At 41.3% G+C, this 21508-nt stretch overlaps 1 protein-coding gene across 17 annotated transcripts in view; it reads right to left on the reverse strand.

Annotated features, from left to right (window-relative positions):
- Positions 1-13217: 13217 nt before the first annotated feature.
- LOC122543510 (gastrula zinc finger protein XlCGF26.1-like) overlaps positions 13218-21508 on the reverse strand; it is a 37065-nt gene continuing 28774 nt past the window's right edge. For 6 of the 17 annotated variants that reach the window (XR_006310062.1, XR_006310064.1, XR_006310061.1 and 3 more), the window contains 2 exons: positions 15231-15289; positions 13218-13442 (listed from right to left, as the gene is read on the reverse strand). Coding sequence is in view for 2 of the 17 variants with exons in the window: in XM_043682266.1 (XP_043538201.1) it covers positions 13237-13422 (186 nt within the window). In the remaining 15 variants the exon portion in view is untranslated. The other 11 variants (XR_006310071.1, XR_006310068.1, XR_006310074.1 and 8 more) reach the window with 5 other exon arrangements.

Genomic DNA, 21508 nt, shown 5'->3' on the forward strand with positions numbered 1-21508 from the left:
CAGATTTATGCCTACATCTGTCAGTGCTTTTTTTTCTGATATATTGAAATTCATGTTTTGGGACATATCTTACACTGTGTGGGGAATAATCAGTGATTTATTGAATCCATGATGAATTTATTAATGGTTTCTAAATCGTTTGAAGTTTTCATATTATCATGCATTTTCTTGTCTACATGAGTTTAAATATGATTTTCATTTCTCTGTTGTATTCAGTCCGTTAAGTTTCACCTTAGTTATTTCTATATTTCCTAATGCTGCAACTGAAAGCTATCAAACATCAGTGTAAGAATTTGTTTTTTTTTTAGCCCAGTGAATGAGGCTCTGTATGATTTGTAGAAACTTTATGTAATACAGATCGCATATAATACTTCATCGTGAAATCTATTCTCAACTGTTTGTCTCTTTACTTTCACAGTTAATGTTGTAGCAGTTGTGATCCTCTACAGAGGAATGTGTGGTCTTTCAAAACGTATTACGCGGTATCTGGTATCTATGGCAATTACAGATCTTCTGGTCATTATCACTGCTGTGATATTAAACCGCATTCCTGGTATTTATTTTCCAGGGAGTTTTCTGTCCATTACTCCCGTGTGTAGTGTGAGCACTACATTGATTTATGTCTCCAGAGACAGTTCTGTGTGGCTAACAGTCACTTTCAGCTTTGACCGATTTGTAGCCATATGTTATCATAAGGTAATGATAAAATATTTCACCGAAAAAACAGCAACTTTGGTAATAGTAATAGTCTGTGTCCTGAGTTGTTTAAAAAATGTCCCCTGGTATTTTATTCATGAACCTATCTACACAATTGGTAGCACCCCATGGTATTGCCGATTAAAAGGTATACGCTATACTTCAGTTGAATGGAGAGTATTTGATTGGTCTGACCGTATTTTAACTCCATGTCTCCCATTTCTTCTGATACTTCTGTTCAATGCTTTCACTGTCAGGCATATTCTTGCAGCCAGTAGAGCCCGAAAAAGACTCATGATCCACAAAAAAGAATGCAACAAAAGTGATCCCGAGATGGAGAGCAGGAGAAAGTCCATCGTTTTACTTTTTGCCATCTCTGGCAGTTTCATCCTGTTGTGGCTGACATACATTGTACACTTTATGTATGAACAATTTACAACTGACAAACAAGTCAATGGTTTCACCGACCCCAAATTCATTTTTCGTGAATGTGCAAATATGCTTCAGCTTTTGAGCTGTTGTATAAACACTTTTATTTATGCCGTGACTCAGAGTAAATTCAGGGATCAATTAATTAACATGTTCCGAAGTCCACTGACTCAAATGGGTAACTTGCTCAAATAAGGAATGAAAAAAACATTCACCAATATCTCATTGAGTATCCCTAGTCGACATTAGATATTGAAAACAAAAGATTTGTCTTTTCTCGCTAGTTTGTGTTCAATTGATATTTATGCATTGATTGACTATGCAAATAGGTACTGCGATCGTGCAACACGTTTTATGAAATATTCCTGTACCATAAACAAAACAAAAAGAATGTTTAGTGTCATTTGCTCTGACTGCACCACAGAAAGAAACGTTGCAACTGCCTAGCAGGAGATGTTCCGTGAAAATGACGTGGCCGTTACATTGCCTAACAAATTACAATCCCAAAATCAATAGCATGAGATTTGGTGACAATTAACATCCGAATGTGAAGATATTTTCATGAGCTTTGCAAACCTTTGGGGGATTGTCTCTTCTACAGACGAGAATGCTTCGAAGATCATTATTCCAAAGACCATCAAGCTGTTTTATCCCGTGACAATCGAAGAGGTGTCTCTATTCTACGTTTGTGTATGCATCAACAATTTTTATTTACATAATCTGAAATAAAGATAACAAGTCAGTCTTAACTAGACGCTATGTAATGTGTGTTGCTTGAGAAATAAACATTCGAAACGCACCATTCAGGATGGATGGAACTTAAAATATGCCTGAAACCAATGAACGTAGAAAGTAGAACATTACAGTGCAGTCCAGGCCCTTCAGCCCTCAATGTTGTGCCGATCTATGAAACCAATCAGAAGCCCATCTAACCGATACTATTCCACACGCAGTTAATCACGGTTCGTATTTATTTTTTCATTTTATCATATAAATGACAGACTTAAATTCAAAGGGTTTCCTATTTTACAGAGAAGTTAACATGCCTAGCGTCTTTCATGAAAGTACTCCAGGGACAGAGAATCATAGAATCCCTGCAGAGTTGAAACATGCCATTCGGTCCACAATCTTCAGAAGAGCTTCCCACTCACCCCTCTACCCAGACCCTTTCTCTGTCGCCTTGCATTTCCCATGGAAAATCCATCTACCCTGCAACATTCATGGACAGTATGGGCAATTTAATATTATCAATTCACCTAACATGCACATTGTCGACTGGGGGCGGAAACCTGAAGGAAACCCAGGTAGAATGTGCAAACCCCATACAGGTAGTCGCCCGCGGATGGAACTAAAACTGAGTACCTGATGCGGTGAGGCCATATGGCTAACCATCGTGCTGTGTCCTGCTGGTCACACAGAGAATAATGCATTATTCAATCACTAACTGATATCTTTTCTGATGTATAAGAACATTTTCATAATCGTGATTGAACAGCTTTAATATTTCTGTGTACTATTATTAATAATTGACGCAATTGACAATTTCATAATGACCTCTCAGACAGAAAAACAGTGGATAATAACATTAAGGATCTTAGGTACAATTATCACTCAGGAAATCAAAAACAAATGTGTGATCAAATTCCACACATTCTGAGTTAATAGAATCCTTAACCATTAGGTAATGATTTAGTGTTTTCTGGAGAACGTGGAAAATTTGCATTTCATATGTTAAGGATGGAAAACTGGAAATTATTATCTACATCGTGGTAAAATATTAAATCCTAGCGACTTTTATAATGGAAGGTCAATTTTACACTATTCCGTTAACAAGAGGTCAGATTGCCTGTAATAGATTAAGTGCTTGAAGAACACCATTTACATTGATACAGTGTGTCGGACAATATCATGTACACTCACTGAAACAGAGCCGAGTGAACATTAAATAAGAAATACGGAGTTTATTGATGAAAGTGAGCCGTGTGACAAAGTGACCTCGGATATATTCTGTAAACACTTAGGAATAAACATGTCAGTGATAATGAGAAATCCAAGTTGTCTGTTTAATTTTATAATCCATATACATATTTTGGACATGGCCTGGATACATTAAAACCATGCTTTGTCAGTTCGAAGTAGAGATTGGCAGTTAAGCTGCAGTTTCACTTCATAAAAGTCCATTATTAGTAGCAGAAGAGTAACAACTACCAATGAGATGAGGAAATCAAGGCCTCGTACAGGTCGGGTGAATCTCCTTCTTTCTTCGCCAAATGGAAAAGAAACGAAAATGAGCAGGATTGAGGTGAAAGATCTACAAAGATCCAATGACAGGATGTGAAAGAAGACAGGCTGAGATAGATCCTGAACCATCCCCATCCATTACTAACTTCCTCTGCCTGGCCAAACTCCACTACACTTTGAACACCTTTGCCATTAACTCCTCTCACATTTTTCGGATCAAAGCTATGACCATGGGAAACCGCACGGCCCCAAATTATGACTGTCTGTTTGTTGGGAACATACTCTGCTCCATTCCTATTCAGGTCCCTCCCACAACTCTTTCACAGGTACACCGATGACATCATTGGTGCTATTTCCCTCTACTGCAAAAATAATGATGAATTTTGTTTGCAGTTTTCATCTGCTCTCACCTTCACCTCGTTTATCCCTGATTTCTTCCACCACATCCTCAACATCTCCATTTTCATTACTGGGTATAGGCTGGTCACTGATATACACGACTCTCCTACAGATTGCACAGTCACCTTAACTGTACACCTTACACCCTGCCCCCATTGCATTCTTCCAGTTTCTCTGTCGCCGTTTCACCAGTTAAACGATGCTATCTTCTACAAGGAGGCCTTCAATATTTCAAACTTCTTCCTTGTTATGTACCAGACCAGACACGCTGCACCCGCCAAAGTGAACAAAATACATTAAGAAGGTAGCCTAGACTCAAACTTCTTTATTTATTGAAAAGGATAGTGGTTAAGGCAACATGTTCGAAATGTAAACGGATTGAATAAATCCAGAATGCTTTAAGCAAAACACACTTTATTCCAACATCACAGTTAAAATACAACTGGAAAGCAGAATGGGCATAACTTTAGCTTTATTAAAATAGTTAACAAGATATTATATGATTTAACCACTAATAAACAAGTGTTGTAATATAAGCACCGTCCTCCAAAGGCACACTTGGCAAGGCAACTTAGCCAAACATTTTTTATTCCCAGCTGCTGACTTTCTCCAAAGCAATTGAAAAAAAAAAACTACTAGGAAAAGAAAGTCCACCTCTTTATTTCTGAGAGGAAAGACGTTCTAAGTTTTCACTAGCAGCAGCAAGAGAGAGTTCTGCCTATTTACTCCAGGAGTTAGCTTACTCAAAAATCGAACTGAAAGCAAAACCTAACATCCTTCAGTTCTCTCCGAGCCTGACTCCACCATGCTTCTTTAGCCTCATTAAAAAATAACACTGGCGCGAATTATTCTGCTGTCCTGGAACAGACACCTCTCCACAGGGTGACAACACATTTCTGCGAGAGACACAGGACCAATCATAGTCTGAAATGCATAGTCTCTTCATTTCCCCAAGCAAGTATTTGCCACCAATTGGTAGACAGAGCCAGCCATGTTCACTCCACATCCGGCAATTCTTCCCTCATCCCTGCTCTTCTCTCTGACAAAGCTAATAGTGCCTCCATTGTCCTAACATGCAGGCCCAGCATCAGACACGCCCAAAGGATCATTTGTCACCATTTATGCTCTTCTACTCACCCACTTCTACCCTCACCTCACTTGTGAGCTTCCTACAGGTACTGTTACCTCCAGGACAGCTTCGCTCTGTCTTCCTCCACTCCCAACGCTCCCTCACACTTCCGTGGTACTTTGCCATTCAATCTGAGACATTGTAATACCTGTATAATGATTTCCTCCCTACTCATTTCCAACGCCCAGAAGAATGCTCCAGGTGAAGCCTTGACGTAGCTGCACTTCACTCAAACGGCTCCATTGCATCCATCACTCAAACATGTCTTCATAGATTTGGAGATGCATAAACTGCAGAAAGAGTTTTTCGGCCCATTGAGTCTGTATTGACATAAATACCAACAAAAGTGCGTTCATGCCAATTTCCTGCACCAGTCCCATGTCCTTCAATGTTATGATATTTGAAGTGCTCATTCTTTTTTTTAAAGGTTATAGGGTTTCTAGCCTCCACTACCTTCCCAGGCAGACCATTCCAAATTCCCAGCACCAGCTGTGTTAAAAAAAAACTTATTTCCCAAATCTCCTCTGAATCGTCTGTTTCTTATCTTAAAGCTATGCCGTCTCGTGAATGATCTTTCAACAAAGAGGATTTTGAACATACCTTTAATCATCTTATACCTCTCAATCATGTCTCCTTGCAGTCTTCTCTGCTCTAAAGAAAACAATGTAAGCCTATCTAGTCCTGCGTTACAGCTCAATTTCTCAATACAGGGCAACATCGCCGTGGATCTCATCTGTGCCCCCTTCAGTATTATCACATCCTTCCTGTAGTGAGGTGACCAGAACTGCACACAGTACTCCCGTTATCGCCTGATGAAAGCCAGGTTTGTCCAACATTACCTCCTTGTTTTTATATTCTATGCCATGACTGATGAAACCAAGTTCCCCATATGCCTTCTTAATTGTCCTATTCGCCTGCTTTGCTGACTTCAGGGATCTGTGAATAATTACCTCAAGATACATCTGTTCCTGTAAGCTACCAGCATCCCGCCATTGAAAAATAATCCATCATCTTGTTTCTTCTTCCAAAATGCATCAACTCACACTTGTCATGGCTCATTGCCATCTGCGACTGCTCTGCCCATCTGAAAAATCCACTCCTTTCTATTTTAGAAATGAAACACAGACTGAGCAAACATTTTCCAAGACACTTATGTTGTGACCATGACCCATTCCTTTGTCTGCTGAAGGGCAGTTCTGTCTCTCTGGGCTCCATCTCCACATATTATTTATTCCCTTCCTCCTAGCACTCGATTTTCAGCAGATGTGAAACATTTTCCTTCTGAAAACAGTTCTGAAGAAGCGACCTAAAATGTTACAACTTCTTCTCTTCATCAATGCTGCCAGAGCTGATGAGTTCCTCCAGTCATTTTGTTTCGGTTTCAGATATCCAGCAACTGCAGATTTTTTTTTCACCTATTCAGTGAATTTTTTTTCTCCCCCGGATGTCCTTGTCAATGATTTTCCCCAGTCCAAATCACAAAACAGATTCTTTACTATCTCTGACATTGTTGGTCGTTTGAGCGGTTGCAAATCCCACAGTTACCAAAACTACAGACAGTGTGCTTCATGAGGTTTTACTGTTTGAAAACTTTGTTGTCGGTGGAGTTTAACTTTCATGGGCAGACAAAGGAAAGGAGGAATACATTTTAGGGCCACTTGGTAAAGTTTGCGATAGTACGAAGGAGAAAGCTCGTGAAAAACAGCGGAGGATGGTGCAACGAAAATAAAAGCATCACATTACTGAAGAAAGGACACTGGACTCGAAACGTTAACTCTTTCTTAGCTTCACAGATGATGCTATATCCGTCATGTTTCTCCAGCAAATTCTATTTTTCTTTCGGATTTCCAGTGTCAACACTATTTTGTTTCATTCTCACCGAAATGAGAAGAATTCAGCGAGGCAGGAATGGCGGCCTGGAGATCAGCCTTTCGAAAGGGCTGGTGATGTCAACACCAGGCCAAAGTGATCTCAGCAGTGGGTGCTCGAGTTGTACAATGGCTGCTTCGATCAAACCGAGAGCATGTTCAATGAAAGGAAACCAGATTAGGCATTAAAGCTGATCTCAGAAACAGGGGAGTGCTGATCGTATCTATAAATTTGATGTTATCCAAAATCTGTTGCCCATGTCTTCACTCACAAGTCCAGATCCACTGTCACCCCTGTGATCACTAAACAACACTGGCTTTAGTCAAGGAAAGTCTTAATTAAAAGTTGTCATTCTTATTCTCAAGTACACTCCCTGTCCTTGGCCCATTGTCAGTGTTAAAGAGAGAACTGAATTCAGATGAATTGGCAGGTTTTGGAACACTCCAGTTTCAGATTCTGCCTCGACTCCCAGCTCCACCCACACCAGATCCCAGCTCCCAGCCCTGCCGAGTTTTCACCATCCCTCCAGACCTCCCCCTCACTGAGGACGAACGATCAGTCCTCAGCAAAGGACTCCCCTTCATCCCCCTCCGTCCACGCATCAATGAAATTAATACACGCCGTGAAGTCGAACACTTCTTCCGCCGCCTCCGCCTCCGAGCTTACTTTCACAATCAGGACTCCCGCCCACCTTCCGAGGACCCCTTCGCCCACCTCCAACACACTGCATCCACCTGGACACCCCGCGCTGGCCTATTACCTGCCCTCGACCTCTTCATTTCCACCTGCCGCCGGGACATTAACCGCCTCAACCTGTCGACCCCTCTCCCCCACTCCAACCTCTCACCCTCACAACGCACAGCCCTCCAATCCCTCTACTCCAATCCCAACCTCACCATCAAGCCAACGGATAAAGGGGGCAGTGGTAGTCTGGCGCACTGACCTCTACACCGCTGAAGCCAAACGCCAACTCGAGGACACCTCTTCCTACTGCCCCCTCGACCATGACCCCACCCCCCATCACCAAACCATCATCTCCCAGACCATACAGAACCTCATCACCTCAGGTTTTGGAACAAGCCAGATGGCACTGACGGGAGGAGAGGTTTCTTAATTTGATGAAGCATTTTGTGATTGCATTGTTTGACTGATTTATCGATGAGGTTCCTCAATACACCAGTGAAGTGTGATGTATACAATAACGAGATATTTCGACGTGGCCTCTTTCTATGGTTTAGTTGTAGTCACGTTTGAGTTCCAACCATGTTTTAATCGTTATAACAGTGTGCAGCTACATAGTGAAGTGAATATAAAGTGACCATGTATTCAATCACTGACTTCTATTAAATATTAACTGAATAAAACATCTGACAGTTGCGTGGCACTTTGATTTCTGCTCAACAGTTTTGCCCACAATTAAACCTGAATGAATCTGTTCGACTTGCATCTATTTCCAGCTCTGATGATTCAGAAAGTTCCACTCAAACATATACTTTATGCCGAAATGCTGCTGATTGGGGAAGATGATTAAAAGTTATTAAAAAAGTCCCCCTCCCTAAAAATAAACAAGTTGTGAGACACATTTCAGGAGGGGAAACAAACTTATCACTGAGTATGTCTTCACAGCTTCATTCAGTGAGATAAAGACAAGCAGCAAGATTGGATAAGCATATGGATGATAATGGAATAGCATAGTTTCGATGAGCTTTACCATTTCTTTCACAGGTCAGCACAACGAAGGGGGGTTGAAGGGCCTATAATGTTCTATGCTCTACCCCATCCTGATACCCTCCCAAAAGGACGAGTATGCAGTTTTCCCGACTCATGCAAACAGCCATTTACCAAATCATGCGATTAACGGTTTCAAATAGAGTCCCACTTTTGTCATATAGTCACTCCCTCGGACATAGAGTCATGAAGTCATAGAGATGTATAGCATGGAGAAAGAAAAACGTCCATACCGACCAGATATCCGAACCTAAACTACTCCCATTTTCCAGCACTTGGCCCATATCCTTCTAAACCCTTCCTATTCATACACCCATCTAAATGTCTTTGAAAAGCTACAATTGTACCTGCCTCCACCACTCTCTCTGGTAGCTGATTCCACACAAGCACCACACTCTGCGTGAAAAGGTTGCCCCTTATGTCCATCTAAACCCATGTCCTCTAGTTTTGAACCCCCCCCCCCCCCCCAGCCCGGCAAAATACATTGTCTATTTGTCCTATCCATGCCCCTCATCATCTTATAAACCCTTATAAGGTCATCCCTTAGCCTCAGATGTTCCAGTGATGACAGCCCCAACCTATTTAGCCTCTCACTATTGCTCAAACCTTCCAACACTGGCAACACCCTATACCCTTTCAAGTGTCTCAAAATCATTCGATAGGAAGATCAAAATTGCACACAATATTCCAAAAGTGTTCTAACCAACGTCCTTTACAGCCGCAACATGACCTTTCAACTCCTGTACTCAATACTTCACTATCTTCACTATCCTATCTACCTGCAACTCTACTGTCAAGGCACTATGAACCTATATTCTTGTTCTCTGTATAATTTTATAAGGACCACGGCATGTTCTAACACACCGCCTCCAATCATACGCTCATTTGTCACACTTGTGAATGTCCCGTGAATCCAATTGAAATTATTTTATTTTCAATTTTCTAATCCTTGTCGTTGAAATGGATTGCATTGATGGTGGTTCAGGATCCCCCAGTGTCCCAAAGGGAGGTAACAGGGTACCCTCCTACCCTACTATTCTCTCGGAGACTTGCCTCTTTATCCCACTGCACATCACATACCCAGAACATGGAGGCCTGCAACTGTCCTTACAGTTCAGGGTAATCCCCAAAGATAGTGATATTTCCGTCACATCACATTTGGGGAGTGGTGGGGGGGGGTCTGTTCGGGCCCTCCGTTGGTAGGCTGTGTCACCTAACCGCTCAACTTGCATTCTCATGTCTCGGATTTGGGCATTCTCTTGCAAAATGTACATTTTTGCCACAATTGTAGCACTTGCACAAACCACTGAGTTTTGCCTGTTTCCTGGACATTTCCTCTGCTTCTGCCTCTACCTACTATCACGTAGGCTGGAGGATGAGCCCTCTGAGCAAGCCTCCCCCCTTTAATTTCTCCAGATCGCTGTCTGATCTTTGGGGGGTATAATCTTTCCTCCAGAAGCCCTGGGTAATTTTGCTGATGCCTTTTCCCATAACTTATCGGTGGGATAAAACTGTTCTAATGCCTTCCTTGACTCCTCAGTGCCATGCAATAGCAGCATTCTCAGCCCCTTCTTCCAGATTGTTCCTCTCCAAGGCTTGACTATTTGCCTAAGGTGTTCTGCAAACGCTATGGGGTGTCGATGTTCCCTTTGGTAGCTGTTTGTTAGTGCCTCCACTGGGGCCCCTTTGTTAATGCCCATGACAGTTAACACCTGTGCTTTTAAAGCCATATTTGTGCCTCCAACAACTTTCTGCTCTTGTGTAAAGCAGAATACATATGTCGGTGTAGGCACATTACTCTTAATTTCCTTTCTTCTGCGTCTTCTAAACCATGTATTTCTCTCTGTTGACTAACCATTTGGAGAAGATCCCTAGGATGATCCAAAGGTAATTAGAAACATTCAGCATGGCTTTGCGAAGGGAAGGTGATGCCTTACAATTATTTTTTTTAAATTTTCTGAGGGAGTGTCAAGAAGGATTGTGTAGTGTAGTGCAGCGGATGTTGTTTCCATGGAGTTCAGTAAGGCATTTATCAGTGTCCTGCATGGCAAACTGGTCAAACATCTAAAGATCCGTGGGATGCAGGAAAATATGTCAAATAGTATCCAAAGTTCTCTTAGTAATGGAAAACAAAGAGTAATAGCTGATGGTAGCTCTTGCGAATGGAAAGCTTTTCATGTGGTGTTCTGAGGGTACAGTATTGGGACCCCTACTCTTCATTTTATGCTTTAACCACATGGATTTCAGTATGGGAAGTGCAATTGAAAATTTGAAGTCACAAAAAAAGCCATATTATGAATAGTTTAGAGGATAGCTGTAAGATCCAAAATATATAAATAGGCTGGTGGAGTGGGTAGCAAAGTGGCAGATAGAATTAAAATCTGATAAGTGTGAAGTAGTGCATTGAAGACAGTAAAAGCGAATACACAATGATTGGGAACATGTTAAGGTGGAGAAGAAGTCAGACGTCCTGCTCTGGGTCCCCAAGGTAATAGTACAGGTAGAAGATATTGTAAATAAGCCATTTGGAATATTCTTCTCTTTTGACAGAATTATAGAATGCAGAAGTAGAGATATAATGATAAAGGTTAATGAGATACTGGTGAGGTCACAACTGAAGTATTGTGTGCAATTCTGATTTGCTATATTACAGGAAGGACACAATGGCTCTGAAGAGAGTGCACAGAACATTTTCTACAAGATTATTCGGGCTTCTGAATTGTTGCTATATGGAGAGATGGGGGTCACTTTCCTTAAGACAAAGAAGGCTGATGGATGACATGATTGATGTATGTAGAATTGTGAGGGGTAGAGTTAAAGGAGAAAGGACGAAGCTGTTTCCCTTAGCAGAGACTTCAAAAACCAGGAGTGATAGATTCAAGCTAAGTGGGTGCAGGATTAAAGTGGATATGCAGTTTTTTTTTAATGCAGTAGTTGGTGAGTGTCTGGAATTCAATGCCTGACTCGTTAGTGGAGGCAGAGACTCTAAACTCTTTTTAAAAAGTATCTGAATCACCAACTTATGTGCTGGGCTCTAACTCATGTGGAGGGAGATGTTACTAGAATGGATATCTGGTAGTATTTGAGTCAGCATGGAAAACGTGAGCCGAATGGCACCTTCTGTACTGTAGAATTTCTACAGGTATATTGTTTGTTTTACTCGACTGCATTTAGATGAATGGGGGGAAGCTCATTAAAAACTGCCAGAATACTAAGAAGCCTGGATGGAATTGGCTTATCGGGGAAAAAAATGACACGAGCGTGCAGATTCAGAATGAAAGGACAATCACTTAGAAATGGCATGAGGAGAAATTTTCTCAGCCAAAGCATGGTGAATCTCTGGATCTCATTGCCCCGACGACTCTGGAGGCAAATTCATTGAATTCATTTAATAAAGTGATAGGGTGTTTAATAGTAAGAGAATCAAAGGTTAGAGGGAGTAGGCAGGGAAGTGGACTGGCAAATATATCAGCCATGATCTCATGCCAGAGTCCATGCGATGGACCTAATATCCTAACTGTGCTCCTGATTACAGGCAAAGACAATTCTGTCACCAGACAACAAGTGATAACAACATGGCAGAGGTAAAGGAAAGGTCACACCTTCTCTCACTGATATGGCAGTCTATTGGCTTCTTTTAGTTGCAAACGTCCAGAGGGCAATCATATGAAAACTGGATAACCAAAACAAGTATGATGCATAATGACAGAAGAATGGTTCGAAACTGAGGCCTGGCATCAATATCATTATTTATCCAGGCAAGGATAACCTCTGTAGTGCATAATTTGTTTTCTTCCTTAGATGCATTTTATGAATTGGCTCCTCAATGTTTGTTTGTGACAACGCTGCCACTTTAAAAAGGCTATTTTGTCCTTGCTTTTTTTATTGAACTAACATCATAAAGACAGTGGGGAGTAGCCAGTCCTCCCAGTTCAGTTATTTTTTTCTAGTTTGGTTTTAGCTGTAGCAGTCACAAGACATGACACTCCAGCAGAGATGCAAACTTCAGAAAAGACTGACTCAGATTTTCTTCTGAAATACAACTCTGGAAATTGTTCTCTCCTGCCTGTAAGAATCTGCGTTTGAATTTGCCCTTTTGCCAAGGGGTGTGCTTGTGCAATGTTACTGTATTGGAACAGTTAATTAGTAATAGTTACTGTATGGGGTTGGTTAGATTTTCCAATTGTTATCCTAAATTACAAGTTCTTTTATTTGTCTTTCAACTTTAACGTTTGAATAAATTCTGCTTTGCTTAAAGCCAAGTGATTTGAATAGTTGCATCACAGCTACAACACCCACTTCTCATCTGCCTGTAAAATAAGAAAAGGTTAGGGTCTAGCTTACTTTCTTAAGCTCTGGCTCCGGGAGGCTCTGGCCTGGACCGGAACACATTTCACTGGAAAATTGCATTAGACACAAGGTTGTTGTAATCCCTCTTAGGAAGGTACTGCTGAAGCATCCATCGCTGGTACTCAACTGCACGGATTGGCCCCATTCAAATGTAACGCCACCATGATGGATATATTGCAATGTCCCCTGAAGGTATGCTTGTTTAAATGACGTTCAACAATTGAAGCTTGCAAAAAAGATAATGAAATGAATGAAAAAAAAGCAGAATCTTGCCTAGCCTTGAGAGTTTCGAATGACACTGGTTCTAGGATGCATTGCAATATACTAATGGTGATAATGAGCTATGCCTAGACATGGAATCACCAAACTGGTGGGCTCAAGGAACACAATGCATTTTATTGACTTCTGCACCCTAAGACAGGTAGAATACCAAATACGACCACGCCGTAATGTATATTGCTCTCTTGAAGTTTTTCAATGCCATACAGGAAATTGCCAGAAGACAGCAAAGAGGAGAATTGTCTTCCTCCAGAGATGTTGTAATCACAGCAAGCAGTCGAGGCCAAGTCATTCAGTAATTTCTGGAAGACGTTGAATAGAACTAAATATATCAATAAAACACAGGAAGGACAAATGGGAACATGGTTAATGAACATTCTGATCATGGCTAATCGCCCAATGAATGGTGAAGCAGTCTCGAATGCTCTACTAATCCTCCTATTCTCTGTGCGTATGTGTATCATTACCTGATCTTGCACTGAACTAGAAAAGACCACCAATTTTCTTTCCACTTCAACCCCTTCTACTCGTGTAAGTGGTAATCATTTTTTCCTTGAATTCTCGATTTTCATTCTCCCTATTTGTGTAGAACCTATCGACCAAAGTGCATCAGATGTTATCCCCCCCAGTCTATTAAACTAAAAGTACTTGCATAATTTAAGTATTCTCAAGAATGCTAGTTCCATCTACATCTATAACAGGAAAGATACAATGGTGCAAATTCTATTAAGGGGCTTAAAATTTCGTTAGCCATGAGTGCCTACTTCAGAATGGTTGAAGAGTCACGACCATTTCCATTGCGTTTCAAGCAGTGCCATTAGTTTCCACTTGAACTCATCAACCATCCAATCAACATCCACAAACAATGAATCATACACTCTGCTTTATAAGGCATCCAATTTGACAACCCTCAAAAAACCTTCATCCTTTCCCTCATCTTGCTGCACTCTGGGTGAAAGGATCTTTGAAGAGTTTTTGCAGTGTACCTTGTAGATAGTACACACTGCTACTACTGAACATCAAGGGTGGAGGGAGCAGATGCTTATGAATCAAGTGGGCTGCTTTGTCCTGGATAGTGTCAAGCTTCTTGAATGTTGTTGGATCTGATCCATCTAGGGAAATGGGGACAATACTATTACACTTCCGATTTGTGTGACTGGAATAGTAGACAGGTTCTCGGGAATCAGGTGTGTTAATTGGTGCGGTTTTGCAAGCCTCTCAACTCAAAAGGGAAAAAAAAAGTCCAGTTGTCCAAAATATTCAATGAGATAACACACTGATTTCAGGTATCAATGTATGAAATGCCATTTCTTGCAATCTTTATGTTGTGCAAAAAGTGATTTCACCTCATCGTTGTTAAAATTGGAGCTGGAACTGCTAGGTTAATGAACAGGAACACTGTACTTTGCAGGACCTTCTGATTTAGGATTGTGTCCTTATCTATGTGATCAGGAGGCAGAATGCAATCCTGATAGGTGTTTGCAATGTTACCATCAAAAGCACCACTGATTGAGCTCCTCGAATCCTATGGATATAATTGTTAGACTGGGTCTGCGGCAGATGGTGAGGGAACCAACAATAGGGATAAACAAACATTGCCTCATTCTCACCAAAATGCTGGATGAAGTTGATTTTGTATGACTATACCAGTATGACTGTCCACCACATAGTCCTTGTGGTGAATTCTCACCTTCACAATGAAAATATCCATCATCGTGTTGTGTGTCAATATCACTGTGCTACGTGAGACAGATTTTGGATGGATGTAGCATTCATGAGGCGCTTTGGGCCAAATACAGCAGCAGATTTGTACTCCAATATAATGTGCAACCTCATGACCCAAGAAAGCCCAGACTCTACCATTACCAACAATGGAAGGGATCAAATGAATTCCAATAAAGTGTGCAGAAGCGCATGCCAACAGCATTACCAGTCATACCTAACAACATTGAGTCAAGCTGGTGAAGCTACAAACAGGACTATTTGCATGCCAAATAAATAATGCACCAGTGATACAAAGCTAAGCAATCCTACAATTAACAGATCACGTTAAGCTCTGCAGTCCTGACACATTCAGTCATGAATGGTAGTGGATTATAAAACAACTCACTGGAAGAATCGTTTCTTTGAATATCCCTATATTCTATGATGGAAGATTCCAGAACATCACTGCAAAAGAAAAGGCAGAAGCATTCAAAACAAACTTCAGACAGACATATCGAGTGATGAATCATTTCAGCCTCTTCCAAGATCCCCAACTTCAGACATGCCAGCCGTCAGCCAATTTAATTCACACCACTTGACAGCACTTGGAGTTACTGGATGCTGCAAACATAATTGGCCTTGACAACATTTGGCAATATTGAAGATCTGAACTCCAGAATTTGCTACGCCTCTCGGCAAGCTGTTTCAGTGTATTTACAACCCGGCATCTACACGACAATTTGCAAAATTGTCACAGGGCATCTCATGTACATATAAAGCAAAAGAAATCCAACCGAGCTAATTACTGCCCCATCAATCTACTCTCGATCATCAGTTTACTCTCGATCATCAGTAAATTGTTGGGAAGTGTCATCAAGAGTATTATCAAATAGCATCTGCACAGCAATACCATGATCACTGGTACACAGTTCGGGTTCTGTCAGGACCACTCAGCTCCTGACCTCATTACAGCTTTGTCATAGAGTCAGAGTCCTGCAGCTCAGTGACAGGTCCTTTAGCCCAAAATATCGATCAAAGATCAACCCATTTCCTTGCACTTGGCCCATATCCTTCCAAACCTTTCTTATCCATTTATTTGTCCAAATTCCTTTTAAATGCTGTCAAAAGCTTCAGCTCATTCCAGATGTGTACCACCCTCTGTGTAAAAAAGTTACCCCACAGGTTCTCTTTTATTATTTTCCCTCTAACCTTAAACTGATGGCCTCCAGTCCTTCATTCTCCAGCCCTGGGAAAAAGATTGAGTGCAATGACCCAATCTATGCTTCTCAGGATCTCATACACCTCTAAGTTGGCTCTCCGCCACCCCCCTCCCCCTCACCCCCAACCTCAGTCTCCTATGCCCGAAAGAAAAAGGTCCTAGCTTGTCCAAGAATCGTGAGTCCTGGTAACATCCTTGTAAATTTCTTCTGCACTTTTTCCAGTTTAATCACGTCTTTCCTAAAGCAAGTTGATCCGAACTGAAAATAATAAATCAGTACTCCAAGTGCAGACTCGCCAATGTCCTGTACAACTGCAACATAACCTCCCAACTCAGTGCACTGACTGATGAGGACCAGTGTGCCAAATGTCTTCACCAGTGCCCTGTGACTCCACTTTCCCAGAATTGTGAACTTGAACTCCAAGATCCCTCTGTACCACTACACGCCTTAAGGCCCTACCATTCATCATTAAACTCTTTACATTATTATCGTCTACTTCTAATCAACAAGCCACTTGTGCATCCAAATTACCAACTCATCCTGGATTCCATGCAATCTCTCCTTCCAGAGCAGCCTACCATGTGGAACCTTATCAAAGGCCTTACTGAAATCCATATGGACACTATCTATCACACTGCCCTCGTCAACCTTCCTTGTCACTTCATCAAAGAACTCAAACAAATTTGTGAGACATGATCTCCCACTTACAAAGCCATGTTGACTACTCCTAATCAAACCCAGTCTTTCCTAATGCATGCATATCATATCCCTCAGAATCTTGTCAGCAACTTACCCAGGTATTAAGCTTACTGGTCATCGTTCACAGGATTTTCTTTGCAGCCCTTCTTGGATAATGGCACAATATTTGCTCTATTCTACTCTTCCAGGACTTCACCTGTGCATAACCATGATGCAAAAATAATACCCAGAGAGCCCGCAATTTCTTCTTTAGCTTCTTACAATGTTTCTGGATATATCTGGTCAGGACCAGGAGATCTATTACCTTCATATATTCCAATACGTCTGCTGTGACATGAGCTATCCCTAAGATATGACCACTAACTTCCCGGAGTTCCCAAACCTTCATGACTTTCTCCATGGTAAACACAGAGGAGAAATAATCATTGAGAACCTCGCCCATCTCCTGTGGTTCGAAACATATATGTATGTCCACTTTGGCATTTGAGGGGGCCCTATTCTCTCATTAGTAATTCTTTTTCCTTTAATATATGGATTCACCCTAACATTCTCAAAGTGTTCTTGTGCCCCCTTTTTACCCCCCCCTTATTTCCTTTAGTATACACCTGTATTCCCTGTATAGCTGCAGGGATTCCCTTGATCCTAGCTGCCTGTACCTGAGCCCTGACTCCTTTTTTTCTGCTTGAAGGCTCAATATCTCTTGTCATCCAAGGTTCCTTATTCCTGGCAACCTTGCCCTTCACCCTCAAAGGAACATATAGTCCTTGAACTATCGTGATCACACTTGTAAAGGCCTCCCACATGCCAGAGATCCCTTTTCCTGCAAATAAACTACCCCAGTCAACCCCAAGCTCCTGACTAATTCAAATCAAAATTCGCCTTGCCTCAATTTCAAACTTAAACCTGTCGACCAGTTTTGTCCCTCTCCACAACTATTTTAAAATTAATAGAACTATGGTCACTGGTCTGAAAGTGCTCCCCCACTGTCACTTCCAAAGAGTAGGTGAGTTTTGCCCCTTCCAGATTAGAACCCTCTGCATATTGCTGAAGGAAGCCTTCCTGAATGCACTTTACAATTCCCACCTCATCTAAGCCCGTAACATTCTGTGTGTTTTTTGTCTTTTGTTCCGGCTGTTGTGTTCTGTTGGTTTAACAGTGTTTTGTAAGGCAATGGCTCTTTCGGTCACAAAGAGTTTTCTGGTGATTGAAGAAGTGGATTTGGGGGTTTCATAAAAGGTGAGCCAGACAAAGGTGTTGGAATAGGCAGACCAACTAGAAGATGGGGTTACCTTCGGCTGTGAGAAAAGGAGGTAATTACAGCAATAGCTCGTCATTTAAGTTCGCTGGAAACAGCATCAGAATCTTTGGAAATGCCTAGAATTCAACTGTAGATGAAACAGCTTGAAAAGGAACTGAAACAACTTGAATTAGAGTTAAAAGCAGAGGAAAGGGAGAAAGGGACAGAATTTGATCTGCAGAAGTTGTCAATTAGACATGAACATTGGCTTAAAAGGATGGAGATGAAGGCATAAGGCAGGCTTAGTGAGGAGGATAGTGATGATGAACAAACCTATTGTAGCCAAAAATCTGTCAGGGATGTGTTTAAATATATTGCGTAAATTTGATGAGAAGGATGCAGAAGCTTTTTACGTTTCATTTGAGAAAGTGCCTAAAACAATGAAGTGGCTAGTGACCATGTGGGTTCTGCTGAGCGAAACACAGTTGGTAGGTCGAGCTCGTGAGGTATTTGCACCATTATCAGAGGAGGTATCTGAAGAGTCTGAGGAGTTTGCGAAAGCCATCATAAATGCATAAGAGCTTGTGGCAGAAGCTAACAGACAAGGTTGCAGGAGTCTAAGGATGGGCCCTGGCCAAACGTACGCTGAGTTTAAAACGACCAAACAAGGAGGATAGGTGCATTGAAAATAGATGAAACATACGACGCTCTGAGAGAGACAATAACTCTCAAGGAGTTCAAAAATTCACTTCGTGAGCTGGTAGATCTCAAATGGAAGAGCAGAGCATTAAAACAGCAAGATTAGCAGCTGAAATGGCTAATAATTCTGAGCTGATTCATAAATCAAAGTCTGGCTTCCAACATCAATTTTAATCCACGAGGAATAGAAATTGGGGAAAAGAGAAATCCTCAGGTGGTGAGGAAGGAGTAGAGACCTCTTGGAAATTAATAAAGGTAGCTTATAATAGAATTAAAAAAAAGAAACTTATGAGGGGAAAGAGAAGTTAAGTAGATCAGGTGTATTCATTACAATTAATAGGCCATATGAAGTCACAGTGTTGATAGGTTAGGAAAAGCACTGGGAAGGCGGATGTAGGAAAACAGGATAAGCCAGTGAATTTTGTAAAAGTGTAAAGGAAAGCACAGTGGAGACTAAAAAGTTGCACCAGAATGCACAACCTGATCAGAGATTGGTTGAGAAGGAAATGCCAGATCATCTTAAACCATTTACTTGTGAAGGCAACAATTACTTGCATAGACAAAGAGCAACAGTTAAATAAGTTACATTATTAAAGAGATAAGGGACCATGTCAATTGTTGATGTTGGAAGTAAAGGAGATATATAAGTTAGAAGGACTATTGCCAGAAAAAAAAAGTGCTAGTACATGGAATTCATTGTGAGATGAGAAGTGTTCCATTGTGTACAGTAAGTTTGGAGTGTCCAGTGAAAAGTGGAGAAGTGGTGGTCGGAGTATTGGAGAATCTCATGGTTCCAGGGATACAATTTGTCCTTGGAAACGTTATGGCGTGGATCACAAGTAGGAGTGTTGGCTACTGCATTTGAAAAGGCAGTGAAAATTCAGGCTACTGAGAAATCACAGGAATTATATTCTGGGAATTTTCCTGTCTGTGTGATAACAAGGTCACAAAACCACCAGATGAAACAGCTGGAGAAATCAAAGAATAAGGAAGTTGAAGTAAAATTACCAGAGACCATATTTGATCGAAAGGTTGAGCCAAAACCAGAACAGATGGAGGACCAAGTGGATATTTTTAGCTCAGAAAAATTAACTGAGTACACCAGAAGGATGAAAAACTGAGAAAATTTTATCAAAAAGAATATATAGAAGAATAATCTGAGTGTATTCCAGAATGGTTTTGTTTTAGAAAATGATGTCTTGATGAGGAAATGGAGACTTTCACATATTCAGTCAGGTGAGAAATGGCTAAACGCTTATCAAGTTGTATTGCCATTATGATACAGCAAGGGGGTTTTGTGGCTAACACATCAATTATCAGTGGGAGGTCAAGCCAAAACGTTAAAACATTTTTACTGACCTGGACTGCATAAGGATGTAGTTGAATTTTGCCAGACATGCAGGCAATTGGAAAATCACAGGCAGTAATAAAACCAGAACATTTAATGTTCATTCTGGCTTTTGAGGAACCTTTTGCAAGGATCTTAACTAACTGTGTAGGACACCTATTCAGACAGACAAATTACCATGTATCCCACGCCCCTTTGCGTTGTGAATGAGCCTACCACAGGGAACTTTATCAAATGCATTGCTAAAACCCATGTACACGACATCCACTTCATCAATGTGTTTTGTCCTAGCCTCAAAGAATTCAATAAGGATTGTGAGGCATAATTTAAATCTCACAAAGCCATGCTGACTATCTCTAACCAAGCTACGTTTTTCCAAATAATCATCCAATCATCTGGTATTATTCCGGTGGACAGTAAGAATGCAAAGATCATCACCAAAGGCACAGCAATCTCTTCCCTCACTTCCTGCGGTAACATTGGGTATACCCCATCTGGGCCAGGGGTGTTAACTATGCTCACGTTTTACAAAATTTCCAGCACATCATCCTTTTTACCATCAACCTGCTTGAGCATATCAGTCTGTTTCATGCTCTCCTCACAAATGACAAGGTCCCTCTCATTAGTGTATCCTGAAGCAAAGGAATCATTAAGGATCAGCCTTACCTCCTCTGACTCCAGGCATACGTTCCTTCCACTATCCTTGATCAGTCTTACCCTCACGTTGGCCATCCTCTTGCTCCTCACGTAAGTGTAAAATGCCTTAAGGTTTCCTTAATCCTGCCCATCAAGGTGTTTTCCTGCTTCCTTCTAGCTCTCCTAAATCCAATCTTCAGGTTCTTCCTGGCTATCTTGTAAACCCATGGAGCCCTGTCTGATCCTTCCTTTCTCAATTTAAAGTTTCCTTCTTCCTCATGACTAATTTTCCATTTCTTTTGTCATCCAAGGTTCTTTCACACTACCATCCTCTTCCTTGCCTCAGTGGGACAAACCTATCCAGCAATTACAGCAAGTGCTGCCATGCATTTCCCTGAAAATTTCTGTTCCCAAGCTTTGCTTCACAGTTTCTGTCTCATAGCATTGTAATTTCCCTCCTCCAATTAAAGAATTAGCCATACCATCTGATCTTATTTCACTGCATGTCTATAGTAAAAGTCCTTATCACTGAAATGCTCTCCCACAAAGAGATCTCATTGAGGATGTCACCTAGACAGGGGACAAAACGTTTGCAACAAAAATTCCCAGCTCGGCGAACAGAACCACAACAACGAGCACCCGAGCTACAAATCTTCTCCCAAACTTTGAACACCTACGGGCGAGAGACGCTAAGACAAGCCAGGAAAAGGGAATCCTGCGCTAACTGCCTAAGCGCCACATACGAACAACTCCGGTTCCTGCATGAATGCCGAAAGAATCGAATCCTTCCACCATGTATCAGATACAGACCACCAATCAACAATCCACAAGCCAGAGACACAGCC

The sequence above is a fragment of the Chiloscyllium plagiosum genome, chromosome 44, assembly GCF_004010195.1.
Source record: "Chiloscyllium plagiosum isolate BGI_BamShark_2017 chromosome 44, ASM401019v2, whole genome shotgun sequence".
NCBI lineage: Eukaryota > Metazoa > Chordata > Chondrichthyes > Orectolobiformes > Hemiscylliidae > Chiloscyllium > Chiloscyllium plagiosum.